The 16,429-nt window shown below is 53.7% G+C and overlaps 2 protein-coding genes across 2 annotated transcripts; both read right to left on the bottom strand.

The window, feature by feature from the left end:
• Positions 1–3,186, bottom strand: FAM25A (family with sequence similarity 25 member A). Its single transcript, XM_069572350.1, has 3 exons — positions 2,748–3,186; positions 1,261–1,323; positions 1–193 (listed from the first exon to the last, which is right to left on the bottom strand). Exons 1-3 carry the CDS (start codon positions 3,097–3,099, stop codon positions 60–62), a joined length of 549 nt encoding a protein of 182 aa, XP_069428451.1. The 5' UTR covers positions 3,100–3,186; the 3' UTR covers positions 1–59.
• A 7,011-nt stretch (positions 3,187–10,197) lies between these two features.
• On the bottom strand, positions 10,198–12,492 carry ADIRF (adipogenesis regulatory factor). Its single transcript, XM_069572352.1, has 3 exons — positions 12,307–12,492; positions 10,594–10,656; positions 10,198–10,390 (listed from the first exon to the last, which is right to left on the bottom strand). The coding sequence occupies exons 1-3, from the start codon at positions 12,365–12,367 to the stop codon at positions 10,284–10,286; spliced, it is 231 nt and encodes a 76-aa protein (XP_069428453.1). The 5' UTR covers positions 12,368–12,492; the 3' UTR covers positions 10,198–10,283.
• Positions 12,493–16,429: the final 3,937 nt, after the last annotated feature.

The raw sequence follows: 16,429 nt of genomic DNA, 5'->3' as shown, positions 1-16,429 counted from the left end.
CACAGTTAATCACAGCCTTTTATTGTGATTCAGGAAGAGCCTGCTGGCGGCAGGCAAGCTCACTGTCCCAGTTTGCCCAGGCCTTCTGCTGCATGTGTGACAGCATTCGTGACTGTGTTGGTCACCGTCTCAGTGACTTCCTTTACCGCTTTCTCCCCCGACTCGTGGGCCTTCTTTAAAGCATCAGCAATGGCTGTTGGGAAGGAAGACGAAGAATGTCCAGGTGAGCAAAGAAAACAATTCAAGTCGCTCGCTGGGCTGGTGTCGCCTGGAGTGTGCTGTGGGATGCGGCAGCCCCACTGGGCTGCGCCCTGCAGGCGTTGTGGGACAGAGCAGGGCGCAGCTCCTGGATGAAGGCATTCGCACTTTGTTTTATTTCTCCAAACAGCCTGCATTTCTCCAACTATTAGTGACATAGGGCATCTGCTTTTGGGTGTACTGCCTACTCAGGCTTCATTTTTCTGTGAACTGTTTATATCTTTTGGTCATTTTTATATTGGGTTATCATTTCTACTACAAATATTTTTGTTCAGTTTGTGGTTTTTCTTTTCTTTGGCTTATGGTATTTTTTTTTTCACTATGGAAATTTTTTAAGTTTTATACCATCCAATTTAGTAGAAGGAAATGGCAACCCACTCCAGTATTCTTTCCTGGAGAATCCCATGAACAGAGGAGCCTGGTGGGCTATGGGCCATGGGGTCACAGAAAGTTGGACACGGTTGAAGTGACCTAGCACACACTGTCCAGTTTACCTAATATTTCCTTTGTGGCCTTTGGATCTTCTGTCGTCATTAAAAAGATCCTCCATTCTCTGAGATTATGCCAAAATCTATGTTCTTTTCTATGAATTCAATAATTTCATGTATTTATATTTAAGTCCTAATCTATCTGCAAACTACTTTGTTGTAAGGAGCGAGACATACACAAGCTTTGTACACTGTGATACAGAAACATATAAACAAGCATATAAACATTTAAACAAATACGTATTTATACAAATATATACTTTATGTCTCCAATGTTTTGTCCCAGCACACTGCCGCCTGATCTTTCGTGACACCATCCTATTAACATCCCACAGAGAGGACTACCTAGATGGTTCCTGCTGCAGCAAGTACAGTGTGACATCTCAGCTGAGCGCAGGGAATGCACCCCAGCCGGAAGGAAGCAACCTCGGGGGCAGGGCTTGGCCTGGCTAGGCAAGGAGCAGGTTGCCGCCAACACCCAGCTTCCCTCCTTCCCACCCGAACTTGGCCTTACCTTTCTCTCCAGCCTCCTTGGCATGGTCTATCACCTCCTTCACCACTCCCTCCACAACATGAACTGAAAAGATGAGACAAGCCCAGAGTGAGAGCACAGTGTAAGCTGCCCGTCCTCACGGCAGGGCCCAGACAGCCCTGGGTATCCCCAAAGGGCCGCCAGGATGCTACTCACGGCAGGGCCCAGACAGCCCTGCATATCCCCAAAGGGCCGCCGGGATGCTACTCCCGCCGGGACAGGACAAGCTGCTCACCAAGAGCCCCCAGCTGGCTTCCTTCAGAGGCTGGAGTGGGACCCGGCTGCTAGCAGCCAAGCTGGCAGGGCACAGGGCTCTCCGAGTCCCTTGCCCAGCAAGGCCTGGAATGCTGACGAGCAGGCCTTCCTGTAGGCTGGGGACCTGGAGCCAAGGCTGGGCCTATTTCCCAGGTCACCACGCCTCTCAGGTGAGCTGCTCCTCTGCCTATGGCTGAATGGAGGCCGCAGCAGGAGGCTGAATGCCAAAGCTTCACCCCCACCACCACCACTCCCCTCCCACAGCAACACCAAGTCCCCCAAAGCAGTTTCTCCAATGAGACAAAACTCTCTGCCCTCCTAGGGTGGTAACGTGCTAGAGCTGAAAGATGTTGGGCCAGAAGGACTATTTCAGATTCTAACTCCTAGAATTAACTCCACTGCTTGGGTTCCCTTGTCCTGGGAATAACACAGCGCTCAGAGAGCTGGTCAAGATGAAAGCAGGCGGTCAACAGCAGTTGCAAAGCTAAAATGAAACACAGACATGTTTGCAGCCATTTAGAAAGAGAACAGCAAACTTGGGCACAAGCTGCTTTCACAAAATGTCAAACGGGTAGGGCTTGGATCAGCTTCTCTGTATCCAAGGGCTGATGTGCAAAAAAGAGTTTCTGGGGACTTTGCAGAAACTGAAAATGTTCTTTGTGTAAGCTCTAGGGGCTGACTTTGAACACAATCAAACTTGGTGATTCTGCAGCAAGAAATCTTTGATGCTTTAAAGTTATGGTAAAAAATTAAAATCCACCTTCCTTTTCCTATAGCATCTATAGGATACTTAGAATAAGCTCTTTTAACATGAAAGCCTCCCACCCACTGCTGGTTTCCAGAGGCAAGGAGCCAAGTCACCAGCTGCTCACCCAGCACCCTGGCTCCCCTCCTGCTACGAGGGGCCTCCTCTGAGCTGCCGCCTCCGTCCCACAGCCACAGACCCCAAGAATGTGTCAAGCCTAGGGGGTGGGGGGCAAAACAGGTCTAACCAGGCGGGTTGCTGGGGCAGTGGACCTCTCGCGGCTCCTATTGGTTTAGCTTCTACAGTCCCCTACCTCCATGCCTGTGGAGCTGATCATCCTTGGTTCTCCATGGGACCAAAGCCTGCCCAAATCCTGCTGGGATGAGCTTTTCACTGGCCCAGTCAAGTCTGTCCTGAGTCCCCCAGTGGGAGGAACATCGCAAGGGGAAAGGAGCCCCAGGGTCCTTACCAGCTTCCTCTGTGGCCTTCTCCGTGCGGTGGGCCAGGCCCTCGGCAGCTAGCTTCCCCAGGCCTCCCAGCATTGTGTGGCAACAGGTGGTAATCAAGCAGGATGCTGGGGCCTGGACCAGTCTGCTTTTATAGATGCCTCTGATACCTGGCCGGGCTCTGGGACATGAGCACTCACGCTGGTGGTGAGTCAGCACAGGCTCAGGAGGAAGAAGCTGGGTGGGGCCACCCCAATGCTGTGCCTGGCGAAGTGCTCCTCTGGCAACATGAAACCCCCACTCCCCATAACCTGAGACCCCATGAGGAGCAGGGACCGGGAGCATGAGGCTGGACAGAGCTCGGTTCTGGGACATACCCCTCTCCCAAGGCAAAAGGCCTAGTGTCCTGTAGGGTGAGAGGCATTTGGGGACCTCAGCCCTGCCAGTCCCCTGGACTCTTGGCAGTCTGGGCACAGTTGTGTATCCAGACAAGGCCAAGAACTTCCAGCCTGCTGCCTACTATCCCTAGGGTGGCCTAGTCAGGGGTGTAGCGTTTTCTAAGGCTGGGTACCTGCGCAGCCCCAGGCCAGGAATACAAGTGGAGTGGAGGCCACTGCCCTCCCTATTCCCAACAACTCAGCTCAGCAGAATGGCCTTTCAGCCTCCCCTGGACAGTGTTGGGGAGTAGAGAAATGAGGGCGTGCCTGGCCCAAGGCAGAGAAGGTTGCAGCGTTGACCAGAAGTCTAGTAGTCCCTGACTTGCAGTTACCTGGTTCTCACGGGAGCACCCAGGTGGCCCAGCACTTAGGCAGCCTGCAGGTAAGGGAACCCAGTCCTCCTCGCACTTTGGGGCCTGGCCTCTTAGGGAAGCCCTGTGAAGTCAGAAGTGCCCACCCAAGAGGTCCTATGGGAGTAAATGGAGGACCCTGCCACCAACTGGGGATGTGCTTCTGGCTGTAGCAAGAGTTCCCGGAAAGAAGCTCTACCAGTCCCTGAAACATTACATGCTTAGGGAGCCAGACTGCCTTCCGAGTTACTCAGGATGGAGAGAGATGCCTCAAGCCACGTATCACATGTTGCTTCCCTTAGTCACTAGCCCAGCTGAGCCTCAGTTTCTTCATCTATAAAATGGGGGCATCCATGCCTTCCTGGCCTTGTCACTGATAGTCGGTGGGGCCAGGCATGCAAACTCGTGGTAAACTTCCATTCCCACCCTCTTATCAGTGATGTGCTAGAGATGCTAGCTAGGTCCATGCTGCTTGGCAGTGAGCCCTGACCAATCAGTGGGTGGAACAAACAGCGGCAGGGGTATAAAGCTGCCTCGGAGTGAGAGGGCTTGGAGATGGAACTCCCACTGGCTAGGGGTCATGGAGGGAAGGCCCTTTCAAGGACTTGCTCATAAAGCCCAGGCCTGGGGCAGGAGTTTGAGGCTGCTCCCCCCAGACAGGCTCCCTTACCCCTCAGGGGAGTCCAGGAGGGAGTGGCAGGGTCTAATTAGTGTTTACCTGATACAGGCTTAAGGAGTCGAGGCCCTCCCACATTCCTGAGTGGTGCTGGGAGGCCCTGGGCAGTGGCCAACCGCCCTAGGGTGGGCAGTGGATAGTAGAGCCAGCAGGAACTCTGGGTCACAAGGCCATAGCCCCACACGTGCCATAAGCAGGAGCTGATCAGGTCTTAAACAATTTGGAGAGTCCCTTTAAGAAAAAGAATATTACTATCCGTGTGAATACACACACACACACACACACACACACACACGTATATGTTTGACCCTGTGGACTCAGAAGTGGCCATGAAAGTGAGGGGCCCTGCAGTTTAAGCAGGTCTAGATGACTCTGGCCTCCCTGTTACATCCAAATCCCAGAGAGTTCTGCTCATGGTTTTGGACAACACTGCCAAGGGTGGGGGCGCTTCTGGGACATGGCCGTTGGGAACTGGCCTGAGAGACCCATGGGGACGCTCCCTGGGCCCATCAAAGCCCCCTGCCTGTTCCTTCTGAGGTTGCGTGTGTCCTCCACCCCTACATGGGTCCTTTCTGCTGGACCCCTTGACAGGATGGCGGTGTCAGCCACCAGCTCTGGGATGGCTTCCAGACCCCATGACGCCACTGCGCCAGTGCCCACCCTCGGGCACTCGTCACTGTGGCCCTCTCCTTGGGAGCTCACCAGCTCCTTGACAGGCCCATCAGGGCTCAGCCACTCAGCAGGACTCTGGGCCCAGAGCCAGCCAGGAGCCCTCTGGCTGCACTTTTCCTCCTCCCTGCCAGACTGCTCTTACCTTCACTGCATCCCCTGGCCCAGGGGACCCTCTCCTCCTTAATGCACGGCCCTGGTGTGAGCACCCAGACTCCAGTGACAACATATCATGGCCCCAAATCTCCTGACAAGGCTGGGTTCAGGTACAGATCCCAAATGCAACAGGGAGAGGGAAGGCCTGGAGAGGCCAAGCTGCTCAAGACTGGATTTGGGCCCCAGACCTTGGTGCTCTGGCCCACTTCTAGTCCCACCAGCCTTCCCACTGTAGCTCTGACCAGCTCCCTGGCCTCTCAGCTCAGCCCAGCCCATCTGGGCTCCCTGAGGCTGGACTCCTTTCCAGCCCAAAGAACCTAGGACAGTCTCATACCCTCCTAAGAAGGCTTCTGGTCTAAGGGGTTGGGCTTCGGTTACTCCTCCCTGGATGAGGTTGGGGTGACTCAGGTAGGAAACACCCCATCTGGGCAGAAGCCTGTCATGATGGGTCCCCACAGAGCAGGCCTTGAACACAGGCAGCCGAGTCAGCTTGTCCTGAGTCAGAAGGTCAAGTCCTACACTTGGGGCTTCGAGAATTGAGCTTTAACAAGAGTCAACTAATTATTCAAATGGAATCTGCTCAACAACCCAGTCTGGCAAAGGACCAGATGACTCCATCATCAAGTCAAGGAGAGCCAATTTTTCAAAAGCAATTTGCCAACTGAGCAATGAACAATTCTGGGGGAATCAAAAGTTTAACTATGCTTAAATACTTAGGGCTGTCTCACATCTGAAGCATGATAATTTTTTTTTAATCCTGTGACTGCAAATGTCATGAACAGCAAGAGTTTTATAACTGTTATCCTGCCTATGCTTTCTCCTACTTCTGCTTCATGGATCTGAGCTCCCAGTACATACAGAGCCCATACATCTTATACATACAGACCCATTCCAGTCACAGGGGAGCCAAGAAGAGATTCCAGGAGACTTGGTTTGTCAGTCACCAAAAGAAGACTTCCCTAGCAACCCAGCTCTCATACACCCATGGGCAGAGGGCACATCAGAGGGGTAGCTGAGGAAATGGAGAGTTCACAAAGGTGTGGGCAGACTTAAGGGAGTCAATGAGAGATGACAAGGCTGCCGGGGACTTGGAGCAATGGGGGACCCTTGGCCTGGAGGGGCTGTAGACCCTGATGCGAGCTCCAGCTATAGGAGAGGGTCAGCAGACAGGAGCTGCCACGGCCAGCAGAGGAACAAGGCCACTGCCCAACCATGCCCGGCAAGAAGAGGGCAGGAGGCATAAACTCATCTCTTCTCCATCTCCTACTGATATCCCCTGCAGCCAAACCCAACAAGTCCGGAAGGTAAGGGAGCCTGGGAAATGCGGTTCAAGAGGCAAGTTCCCAGGGCGAGGGCAGGGAGTAAACACCACCGAATATGTGCATTCTCTATAAACAGAGAACACCAGCTTAGCCTGCCAGACTTCCAGGTCTGGAAGCAACATGACAGCAGCTTAAACCCTAAGGAGTCCCATTTCCCCTTCCTGAAACTCCACGGGGCAACAAGGAACAACACAGCAACAAAGACCCAGCACAGCCATAAATAAATAAAAAGAAGAAATTCCAGTGAAATAGAAATCAGACTTATTCAGTCTGTGGCAGAAGGCACTGCAGCCATTTCTAGAAGACACTCAAGGAAGAAAGTGTGAGCTGAACATTTCAAACCCAGTTGAGGATAAAGTATAAAGGCTGCAGACTAACATTTCCACACACTTAAGAGCACAGAATATGGTTCACATGAGCTCTTCTTTCTTAATTTTTAACTTTTTAACCTTTTTAAAAATAGAAAATGCCACACACAAAAAACAGAACACCATGAACCCTCATGGACACACTGCTGTAACCCAAGGGGCCTAGCTCTAATAATTCTCAGTTCACATCCCAGACGTCTTCTCAGTTCATCTGAAAATATTTCATTCTTGAGGAAACTTCTAGAGGACTACGTCCAACCAACCAAGAGATAATAGAAAATACTTCAGCAGACAATGGCAGGCTGCTTCTAGTATCTTCAGTTACAGATCTAAGGCAAAACAAAGGTGTGGAGGAATGGAATGTAAATACTATGCATTTTCACAAAGGAGAAATGAGACAACCAACAACCACCAAAAACAAACGAGAAAGGGAGAGAAGGTGGAAAGCAGAAAACTCTGCCCTTCTCATCTGTAATTTGATGGGAATCGGAGCTGAAGTCCAAAACGTGATGTTGGTGACTTTGCCTTTGGCTACTTGGAGAACTGGGATTTGGAGAACCAGGAACCACCTGAGGAGCTGCTAATGGGAGAATCATCTCTGGAGACCTGACCAAGACCCAGCAGGTGCAGAGGCCACAGCCTTCTTCTCCTGAGCCTGTCTGGGTTTCACTAACTTCATGAACCTCATGGAGACAGGCCTGGGCTCCTGCAGGCTCCCAGGGCTCCGTAGCACCACGTCCACCTTGACCCAGACATATAGCCAAAGACAAGTCCAACCTGGCCGCACCCCCAGGGCTCGGTGTTGGGGGAATCGAGGAATGCAGAGGCATCCCATGCTCGGGGCAGAGAGACACGCAGGGGCTGCCCGGTAGAGTCGGCACTAGAGGGGACCTAGCATGGCGATTCTGTTACCTGGGAGGAGAACCAGCGGACCATCATCCCTGCTTTCATTCGGCGGATGCTGCCAGAGCCCCACTCTAGACACTGGGCACGCACTCATCAGCACAGGGGACTTGGCTGCAGCCTGTGGACAGCCATCAGAGCTAAGCACACAGGAGAGCCCCTCATTAGTCCATAAGTGGGGAAAGAAGCACACCGGCAGTGGCTGGACCCATTCTGTGTTTGTTGGGGGCCGATCTGGGAAGCCGAGATCTGAAGGACGAAAGAGCAGAAGCCACCTAGACAAGGGTGATTTATGGGGAAGGATGGACAGCATTCCAGGTAGAAAAAAAAAGAAACAGCACACACACAGATGGAGCTGAGCTGACGCACGACGGAAATGAACTGAGGTCAACAGGGCTGAAACTGAGAGGGCGGCATGTTGAGCAAGGAGGCTGAGGCGGCGAGGGAGGCTGCAAAGGAAGGACCCTACTATCACTGAGTCAACATCAGGATTTTAGCTTTTCTTTGTAATAGAAACATACTTCACAGCAGCTTAAACGATGAGAAAACTGATCCTTTCGCCTACTGTGCAGGTGCAGGACTGGTTAAGTTAGGGACTCAATAAAATAACTTGGGATATAGGTTCTTCTCATACTTCTGCTCTGCCCTAATCAGCAAGTTGGCTTTCCTCTGGCTCCTTCCTCCTGAGGTTAGAAGTGGCTGCCAGAGTCCTAAGCATCATTTCCGGTCACAAAAGTGTCCAGTGGAAGAGGAAGAAATGCTTCGTCTTTTCTTGGAGGATGAGAAACCCTTTCCTAGAAGTCTCCTGGTCCTCAGACCCAACTCCTCCTCTCCTTGGTCTGAGATGGCTCACACACTCATTCCTAAGGCCAACACACTCAGAAGGAAAATAGGATTAAGAAAGATTGTTGGGCCAACTGGGATTTCTCCTGAGTCAGGCAGGGGAAGGTTGCCGACCAAAAAGGACCTGAAGGCTCTGACAGTTCAGCCCCACCCGCCTCTGGGTGTGGCCCCACGTGATCTCTCCCAACACTGGCATCCTCTTCTGGGGGCAGGGGCTCCTGGAGATGCTGGAAGCACCTCCACATTACTCCAGGTATCTCTTCCAGGACCTTCCCTTTAGGTCTTGGCCCATTTTGTAGACCAGGTGAGGCCTTCTTTGGGGAAGTCAGAAACAGGAACAAACCGTGAAACTGAGCTTGGCCCTGCGGTGAGGGTGACAGATACCAAGGATTAGGAAGGAAACCTATTGCTTCCTTGGGAGGGATCTCGGATTGGAGAAAGGAAAGGTCCCCTGGGCAGATGGCTACACACAGAAAGACTTGGGCTGGGGGTGTGACGGGGAGGGGTGCGGGGGGTGGACGCGACGCTGCACCCTGCTGGCAGGTCGCCGAAAGCCTCTAGGACGACGCTTTTTTCTATCAGTCTCCCCTGAACTGGAAGTGCCTTGTAGCCAGAGTTTAAACGGCATGTCTATGTACGTACTCGTCCAGAAGAGAACAAGATCATGCGGACGGGGGGAACAGTGTGTACAAAGGCGGGGAGGTGGGGAAAGGGAATGGGGCGTTACCAGCCAAGGTGCGGCAAGGGTTCTGATGAAGAGGGCCGCCAGCGCCCGGCGCCAGGGCTGGGCTTATCCTGTGGCAACGATGAGTCACCCACCAGCAGGGCTTACCCAGAGCTGGTATCGCGTGCACGAACACGTGGACACGTGCAGGGGAGGTTGGAGGGAATAAAGTTTGCCGAACTCTAGACAGTCTTGGGGACCTGCCAGACAAAAACGCCGGTCTCCACCCTAGGCCAGAAGATACTGGCGCATCCGGAACGGAAGGGGTGTCAACGGGAGTGGTCTAGCGCGCGCACGCAGTCTGCCGGGTGCCTGCGCTTCAGGCCCGCGTGCAACGCGCTCACGTGCACAGTCCTGTGCGCCACAGGGCCCTCCCGGGGGGCGTGTCGTGGGCGGAGCTCTTGGCGGCCGCGCCAACCAAATCAATCGGGCGGGGCCCAGGTCTTCGGGGCGTGTCCTCGCCCTCCTGGTCCCGCCCGGTGACTCACCGCTGGGTGCGGCCGTCGCACAAACACCGAACGGGCTGGTTAGAGTGGCTAGGGCCAGAACCACTCCCCTGCGTCCCCTGTCTTCCCCGAGAGTTCCTGCCGCCTGAAGTCCTCGCCGGCGCCCAGCTCTGGATTGCTTCGATGCTCCCAGCCTCCTGGCTCAGCTCGCTGGGAGAATTCCAGAGGCCGTGGCCGTTGGAACCTTTAGTCCCCCGCCCAGAGCTGAGCTCCCCGAGGATCTGGGGATCGAGTATGCCCTTTCTAGGAAGGGCCGGGTTCCTGGAACTGGGGGAGCGGTTTTGGAATCGGGGGCGGGGAGAGGCATGTACCTAAATGGGGTTCGAACTTAAAATAAGGGAGAGTGGGGATACGCGGTTGAGAAAAGAAAAATGAGTTCCTGGACAATCAGTCTGGGTTTCCTCCGTATTTGGAATGGCAGGACTGTCTCTGGACTAGGGGCTGAGTTTCTGGGCTGAGGCTCTGCTCTAAGCGAGGGAGGGCTGGGCCCAGTGTAGGAGTCATGAAGTGGGCCCAGGGTAGGAATATATGTTTTAATGAGGTGGCCCACCAAGAGCCTGCCAAAGCTCCGGGCCTCGAAGGGAGTCACCCATTTCTCCCTTCTGTCATTTCAGGAGGCCAAATTTTTTCCCAAAACCCGAGAAAGCCTCAGAGGCCTGGTTAGCAGTCTTGTCGATGGTTTCCTGGGTAGTCTTGGCAACCTGGTCCATGGCTGGGGAAGGAAGGAAAGAGAAGTTGAGGGCAGGATCCTGGGGAACCATAGCCATGCAGGGTTAGCCTCCCCTGGGGCTCCCTCCCCAGGAAGCAATGAGGATAGAGGGTCTGCAGAGGAGACAGTGTGTCTGGACAAGGGCTGGGTGGAGTATGGAGGTGTGCTGGGGCTATCCACCCTCTTGCCCACCAGCCCCACCAGACCTTTCTGCCCTGCTTCTGTGGCCTGATCCACCACTTGCTGAACTGCTGTTCCGGCCGAAGTCACTGGAACAGAGAGATATGGGGAGATACCACTAACCACAAGGGCTGCACCTTCCAACCCCATCTGTTCTCTAGAGTGGTCTGTCTTACACGCCCAAGGATGGATGCCATTGAGGTAAAGTCCTTTGACCAAGGCCACTCAGTCAGCAAGGGGCCTGAGCCCTTTCCATGACTCCAGGGTATTATCCTTGTTTATTTATAACTCTGGGCTCCTCCCTCTGGCTTGCTTCCCTTGCCATCTTCAGGACTGCTGAGAAAATACCCAGCAGAGGAAGGAAGGCAGGGCAGGGCCAGGCTGGAACTGGCATCTGGGCTGTGGCTGCTGCTGGGCATGGCCGAGGAAGAGCACTGCCCCCTTTAACAACTTCTCCCCTAGAAGCTTGGCCCAAATGCCTGAATTCCCACCACTGGGACTTCTACTTTGCAGGGCATTCTCACTACCTCCTCTCTCTGTGCCTCTCCCCAGAGGGCGCACAAGCAATGACTGCCAGTTGCCTCTGTGGGCAGGCAGCTTAAGGCATTAGCAAATGAAATGCAGGAAAGAGGGGAAACTTACAAGGTCAGGCCATCGCCTCTATACCAGAGTTTATACCTGTGGAGAACAGGATTTCCAGGAGCTCAGATGTGTCCCCCCTGCTGGGTAGGCAGACAGGTGCTCTGGCCTTCAGCGATCTGCTGAACAGTAAAGGGCCTACCTTACCCAGACCAGGGGCCAGGTGCATGGGGGTCAGGCAGGCCCTGGATCTGCTGCTCACAGAGGTCCCTGGGTTCCTTGTCTGACATAGCACAGTCAAGACCACAGGGCAGGAGCCTCTGCACTCAGCCTACAGATGGGAAAATTTAGGGCCAGAAGGAAGGGTGCTGTAAGCCGAGGCTTCCTGCTACCGTTTTGGCCTAGGGGAGCAACTGCTTGCTTTCCTAGGGCACTGATGAAGGATGGGGTGGGTTTAGGTGTTGTCTGCTGACTGGGATATGCATAGGACTGATTGGGAGCTGGAGTCCCAAGGGGGGCTGAGCCGGAACTGGAACAGGTGCTGCTGGTGCACCCAGAGTCTCCTCACATCCCCTACTCCCCAGCCCATCTTCACGCCCCAGGTGTGTGACCTCAGGTCTGAGGAGGAAAGAGCTGGAGATGGAGACTAAGACTAGTGACCTGCCTTGGCCGCGAGAGGGTGGGAAGGTCCTCTGGGTGAGGACTTAAGGGGGAATTAGTACTGGGGGAAGGGAGGAGTGCTCAAAACAAAGCCCAGTGGGAGCCTGGAGCTGCCTTCCTCATCCCATCCTGGTTCTGTGGGCCTCTGGGACCCTGGCAGGCAGAGATGGCCTGGTGGCAGAGTCCGCTTTCCCAGTGGACCTTCACTCTCCCCTAAGGGCCGGGTGGGGCCGCTCCCCGCCTTCGCAGCCTCCTCGGATTGGCTCTGGCAATGCCCAGTGCCTCACCCCGCCCAGGCACCGCTGTTCTCCCCCTTGCCTCAAGGCATCATTCCTGAGCCGGTCGGGGTGGGCGTCCTGCCAGGTCCCTGCAGCTCTGGAGAGAGCCCTTCCTGCCGGAGCCACCCCCACCCCCTTGACTTTCTGGCTGCACAGTCCACTGGCTTGCGCCCCTCAACCCCCGCGTCCATCGGGTGGGCCCGCGGCGCGCTCTGTTCTCACCCGCTTCCTGGGCCGCCCCTTCCACTTGCTGCTTCAGGTCCTGCAAGCCCTTGCTGGCCATGGCTGTGGGGGGTCTGCGAGTGGTTAAGGGTAGCCGCAGCGACGTTGGATCCTGCTCAAAGCGGCGACCCGAGCGCCAGCTCTGGTTTTTAAGGCGCCCCAGGGCCGGCCCCTCCCCGCACGAAGGGGGGTTGGAGGGGGCGCGGGGCGGTTCCCAGCACTCGAGCTCAGGGGAGTGACCGGGCCCTGCTCCAGTACCCGCCAGCCCGAAAGCACATCCTGGCCTCAGGCGGGCCGTGATGGGAAAGCGGGGAGGGGTGCCAACTAGTGTCTGAAGAGGGGCTCAGGGCTGCAGAGGGGCTAAACTGGGGATCAGGACAGTGGCTGGCGGCACAAGGGGGCGCACCAATCTTCCTCCACCGGGTGGGCTCGAGGATTCCCCAACCTGGGAGGGGTGAGGGAGGTGGGGATCAGCACCAGGTGGAGTTGTAATTAATAGCAGCTGCTGTTTATGAAGTATTTACTTTGTGCCTGGCGCTGTGCAAACGCTTCCAGCCTCTAGTGTAACCTTTACAACAAGCTTTTGGAATGGGAGTTGTTAGCGGTTTATAGGAAGAAGATGAGGCACAGAGGGTGATTTAGGTCTCACCAAAATTCACATGGCAGGGACTCGTCTGAGTCGGTGGGCTGTAAACCTTAGGTCCCACGCACTCAGCCTGGACACTGCAGACAGGCAGATGCCATCCACCCAACTGCTGCTGGGACGGGGGTAGGGTGGGGGTGCAGTGGAGAGGCTGGAGTAAGTCCCTCCTTCCGTAGAGGCCAGTCACTGGCGACTCAAGTGACCCTTGAGTGACCCTCAAGTGACTCCTCGCGCGGCCCTGACTGGGGACCACACAGCTCCAAGTAGAGGGGGAATATCAGAAAGGGCCGTCCATGTGTGTCCAGCCGAGGCAAGGAAATCATTGTCGGTCACCAAAGCCCAAGACTTGGGTGGAAAGTACCCCAGACCACACTGCCAGTAAGGGAGCAGCCCAGCTGCAGGTTCCTCAAGTCCGTTTTCCTGGGACTGAGAGTGAGGGGCTTAGGGATGGCCAGAGGGCCTCGGAGGAGGGAGGGTCATTAGTGACTTGCGTGTCAGTAGGGCAGCCAGGGATCCCAGGGACAACAAAACGACTCTTGAGGCACAACTTCCTGATGCTCAAGGCTGCAGGTCAAGCCACCACCACCCAGCCTAGTGTTCTTTCACTCGAGTTGCCCATTGGAGCCTGGAGGCCACCCTCTCAGCCTGTGACTGGACCCTCTTTAAGGCTGCTCTCTGATTAACCCTTTCTGGGCCTGTCTCTGCACATCTGTCGATTCCCCCCTGTTTTGGAGCTCTGGGAAGTTCCCACTTACTCAGGGCCACTCAACTGGGGCACATCCTGCCTCTAATAGATAGGGAGGCGTGACTAAGTCACGGAGGGTCAGCCTCTGGTGTGGAGGTATCTGGAGAACACACACACATGAAAAATTGATTAACAGGGTTTCTGGGCCAGAGGAAGGGGCAGGCCCTGAGATCTGCTTAGGGGGAGGGAGATCTGGTGGGGGGAAGGGAAACCAAACACAGACTAACAAAGCAACTGCCCCGCCTGCGCCTGCCCTCCCCAATGCCCCCCCTCCAGGAGCCTGGTCCCGCCCTGAGTGCTGAGGGCTAAGGTGAGCCCACCTGACTCTTCCTTCAGGATTCTGTAGAGCCCCATTCAGCCCCTGCCCCAGCCCTCCTGAAAAACCGCTGCTACCACTAATCCCTTTAGCCAGGAAGACCTTTTACACTGCTCCAAGTTAGCTCATTGCTGAACTGCTGATGCTGTTTGGCACCGGGCCCGGTGGGCAAAGAATGAGACAGACAGCAGCCTCTATGGGAGGGACTACCAGGCCCAAGCAGGTGATAAGAGGCAGCTGAATGGTTCTAAAGCAGCAGGCACTAAAGTCAGACCCCTTGGGTTCAAATACCCACTAAAACAATTTCCTTCATCTCTCTCAGCCTCAGTGTCTCAAGGTTGAGACTCATCAAGCCTCAATCCTTGATGGTGGGGGGCACAATAACAGAGTCTCCCCCAGGTGTTATGGTGAGGATTAAATGGGCTGATGGACTCAGCTGAGGGTCCATGGTTGGGGAGGGTGGGAACGGCAGGCCCCTTAAGCTTGCTAATTCTTACTCATCCTTCCAGTTTCATCAAAAAAATCACAACCAGGGAAGACTTCCCTATCACAGATTAGATGAAGTATCACAGATTAGATGAAGTATCCCAGTTTGGGCCTCGCAGCATCCTGTATTTCCCTAACAGGACACACATCATACTTCAGTGTTACGGCTTTTCAAAGTCTCTTTCCTCTGCAGGGAAGCAAGCTTTGCCACTCTAAAATGTCTCTCTGAAATGCAGGTTATTTCAAGCTGAAAACAATCAAGGCCCAAAAGACTCAGGAAGAAACTTTGACCTTTCCCCTTAGTTGCCTAAAGAATTACATTAGAGGGTCTATTACAGTAATAGAACTATCACCATGGATAACTAGAGCATTAACTAGGCATGTAGACAGGCAGAAACTGAGAAAAGTCTATTTGCTAATATTCCTCTCTGTGTCCCACTGTCTGTACATGGCCCGGCAAACATTTGTTTACCGAACACTTGCTTTCCATCTTCATGTCAGCTGCCTTCCTCCCCAAACCACTAGCCCCAACACCCTCTTTTGTCTTTAGCGAAAGACGATATTTAAGGTGACTGTTTCAGCCATTCTGATGAGTTACTGAGTCTTCCTGGGTCTCTCATGTATACATGCTGTTGAACTTTGGTTTTCTCCTGTCAGTTTAATTCTTTGACCAGCCAGAAGAACCTAGAAAGGTAAAGGAAAACTTATTCCTCCCCAGTACCTCCAAGATTCTGATCAACTGAAGAAACCATATCTAGTTTGCTTAGTTTGGTTCCTTAGAGTCAAACACCTTACCTGATACATAGCAGATGATTGAAATATCTGTTGTAGCAATGTCGGAGGAGGTCATCAAGAGGATGAAACTACTACTGGTTGCCTCAAGGGCTGGACCTGAGCAATCAGAGGTTTCTCACCCTCTCTCCTGTCCTTGAAAGGTATGTCCTGACTACAAATCCCATATTAGTGGCCATTTTTAGGACACTTTAGCCTTGAGAGAGTAAGATGTTGTTGAAAACCTCTTGAATTGAATATATGACCGCATTCGTGTGTGCTAAGTTGCTTCAGTCGTGTCTGACTCTTTGCTACCCTATGGACTGTAGCCCGCCAGGCCCCTCTGTCCATGGGATTTCCCAGGCAAGGATGCTGCAGTGGGTTGCCCTTTCCTTCTCCAGGGGATCTTCCTGACCCAGGGATTGAACCTGTCTGTTGCATTGCAGGCAGGTTCTTTACCGATTTAGCCATCAGGGAAGCCCAAATATATGACTGACTCCAGTCAAGCCCTCTATTAACTTTTAAGATTCTGGCAGGTTGCGGCATAGATCTATTCATCTTGTGGCTGCCAAGATAAGTCTCATATGTATGTTCTCTTATTACAATTGCCACCTACCAAAAAAAGAAAAGAGGGACAGGTCACCTGGGGCTTCTTGGAGAAGGAGAGGGATGGGGCGAGAGCAGTTACTCCTCTAGGGAAGTCAGGTACAGCCCCACAGAGCTCACAGCACATAATAGAGGGCTCCAAAATCACTGCAGATGGTGACTGCAGCCATGAAATTAAAAGACGTTTACTCCTTGGAAGAATAGTTATGACCAACCTAGATAGCATATTCAAAAGCAGAGACATTACTTTGCCAACAAAGGTCCGTCTAGTCAAGGCTATGGTTTTTCCAGTGGTCATGTATGGATGTGAAAGTTGGACTGTGAAGAAAGCTGAGCGCTGAAGAATTGATGCTTTTAAACTGTGGTGTTGGAGAAGACTCCTGAGAGTCCCTTGGACTGCAAGGAGATCCAACCAGTCCATTCTAAAGGAGATCAGCCCTGAGTGTTCTTTGGAAGGAATGATGCTAAAGCTGAAACTCCAGTACTTTGGCCGCCTCATGCAAAGAGCTAACTCATTGGAAAAGACTCTGGTGCTGGGAGGGATTGGGGGCAGGAG

The sequence above is a fragment of the Ovis canadensis genome, chromosome 25 (assembly GCF_042477335.2).
Source record: "Ovis canadensis isolate MfBH-ARS-UI-01 breed Bighorn chromosome 25, ARS-UI_OviCan_v2, whole genome shotgun sequence".
In the NCBI taxonomy this organism is placed as follows: Eukaryota; Metazoa; Chordata; class Mammalia; order Artiodactyla; family Bovidae; genus Ovis; species Ovis canadensis.
This window is presented reverse-complemented; position numbering and strand designations above follow the sequence as displayed.